This window comes from Elaeis guineensis, chromosome 10 (assembly GCF_000442705.2).
Source record: "Elaeis guineensis isolate ETL-2024a chromosome 10, EG11, whole genome shotgun sequence".
NCBI lineage: Eukaryota > Viridiplantae > Streptophyta > Magnoliopsida > Arecales > Arecaceae > Elaeis > Elaeis guineensis.
The window spans coordinates 14,890,058-14,892,343 of record NC_026002.2 but is presented as its reverse complement, the minus strand read 5'-3'; the positions used below and the strand labels follow the sequence as shown (position 1 = coordinate 14,892,343).

The following is a 2,286-nucleotide window of genomic DNA, read 5'->3' as shown; positions in this document are numbered from 1 at the left end:
TAATAAAGATCATTTCATAATCAACCATCATATATCATTAATCATTTCATAATCAACCATCGTATATCATTAATAAACTAAATTTGCCCAAAATCCCATGTAGATATAATCCTAACATTTGATTTCCAAATTCATCCTGCCGCTCAGAAGCTTTCCACTTTACATCATCTGTCAAAAATTTCAGAGAAAAGCACATCCATTTTCTAAAAAAGATCATTTTCATAATTACCAACACCGTAACATTAATCATTAAATTTGCCTGACAGAGAACAGAGTACAATTCCTTTCAACCTTCTTTAGATTGCAGAAGAGGGATAGGGCTGTCTACAAACTCCCATATTAGATCTAGCTGACATTGGCTTCCAAATCTTTCCTAACACCCAAATGACCATAAAACTCTCCTACCTACCCCTTATCTACCCACTGTTTTGACTGTTATTACTGTTACTGCTGTTGCCGTTCCGGTGGTGGTGGTGGCGGCGGCGGTTGCCGCTGTCACCAGCTTCATCCCTCCTCCTCCTCTTCCCAAGATGGCGGCTTTTCAGCTGGGTGAGCTCCATCTGGGTCTTCATAAGGAACTCCATCCTCTGGAGTTCCAGCTCTTTCGTGAACGCCATCCTCTGCTTCTCAATCTCCATCGCTTGCTGCAGCTTCGAGCTCTCCACTCTCTCGTACACCTCCCCGAACCTCACTATCGCCTGCATCAGCTCCTGCATCCCCTCCTTCTCGTCCTCCACCCCGCTCGCCCGCTTCCGCCTCTTCCTGTTCGCAGACGGCTCCGGAGGGAACCCGTCGGATGAGTCCGCCGACCTCCCGGCCGACCGGGACGACACCGACGGCGGCGATCTCCTCCTCTTCTTGCTCTGGTTCCAAGAGCGGTGAGAGGTGCGCTGCCGCTGGGGGAATTGGGGGAGGATCGGGACGCCGGCCGGAATTTTCGAGGGATGTTGCGGGTTGCTCGGATTGGCAGGGGGAGGCAGGGCCGGGGCAGGGGCAGGGGCCGGGGTGGGCTTGTGGTTGGGGCCGAGGAGGTCATCGAGGCGGCTGAAGAAGGGCCAGGAGGAGGTGGCGGCGACGCCGGAGACGATCTTGGACTTCTCGATCTTGTATTTCTTTTTGAGAGTATCGATCCGGTTCTTGCACTGGACATCGGTTTTCGCGGTCTTCGTGTAGCCCTCGCGGCTCGTGACGGCGTCGGCCACCTCCTGCCAGTGTTTCTGCTTCAGGTTGCCGCGGCTGAGCTCCAGATACCGCTCACCCCACGCATCGATCAGGGTGGAGGTGGCGCCCTCGCTCCAGCAATCTTCCCGGCCGCCGCCGCCAGGGGTGCTGGCGGCGGAGGGTCGTTGAATGGGGAGGGCTAGGGTTAGGGAGTGGTGGGGCGGGGCGGCGACGGTGACGGGCTCGATGGCGGTACGACCGTTGGCGTCGGGGCTCGGGTCGTCGTCGACAGTGGAGGGCGCCACCACGGAGACAGGGTGCAGGGGCGGGGGCGGCGACGGCGGCGGGGATGGGGACAGAGAGTCGGAGCGGGCGTCGTCGTCGTCCTCCATAGTGGAGATCCGGCGGAAGGCGTGGGGGAGAGGGATCAAGTGGAGACGGCGAGGGGAAAAGGGTGGGAATTTGCTTTTTGGGGCTTCGGGTGGGGAGGGCGACGGGATGGAGCGGGGGGGGAGAAGGGTTTCTGCCGACCGGCGATGCCCTCCTGACGGGCGTTTTGACGCCCGATATATTTCTTTTTAAGTTTTATCGCATCGCATTATTTTGGGTGCTTTGAGGCTTGACGGACGTGGTTGACGGCGTCGCCCTGCAGATCCGTGTCAGGAGAAGGGCACGTGTAGAAGCGGACGGTAGGGCTACGTGGAAGGGTATGATTGGTAGGGAGCAGGAAACAACCGGTTGCCGTCTGACTAGAGCGGCGTACAATCCTAAGGGCCCACGCCTTGTGGGAGTCAATTTTGGGGTGTCGGGTGAAAGGGTGTCATTATTTGGGTTCTGGGAGGAGTGGGCGTGTTTTGGTATTTCATTTTTGGTAGGGTAAAAGGTTGGTGGCCAACGTTCAGTGTCGTCGTTTCTCCTACTTTCGCATGGGGAAACTTGGACGGATTGGTTTGGTTCATGGAGCGAAGGGATGAAAAGATAATTTTTGATTAATAATAATTTTTTTAAAAAAATAAAAAAAATATTTTTTTTATAAAAAATGAAATCCGTAGAAAAAATATGTTTTAGCACTTTTCATAGCATGCGAATTGATAGTATTTTTTTCTTTCTAAAAATATCTTTTTA

The 2,286-nt window shown here is 53.5% G+C and overlaps 1 protein-coding gene across 1 annotated transcript; it reads right to left on the bottom strand.

Annotated features, from left to right (window-relative positions):
• Nucleotides 1–216: 216 nt before the first annotated feature.
• LOC105053319 (trihelix transcription factor ENAP2) lies at nucleotides 217–1,700 on the bottom strand. Its single transcript, XM_019853141.3, has one exon. It carries the CDS (start codon nucleotides 1,551–1,553, stop codon nucleotides 417–419), a length of 1,137 nt encoding a protein of 378 aa, XP_019708700.2. The 5' UTR covers nucleotides 1,554–1,700; the 3' UTR covers nucleotides 217–416.
• Nucleotides 1,701–2,286: the final 586 nt, after the last annotated feature.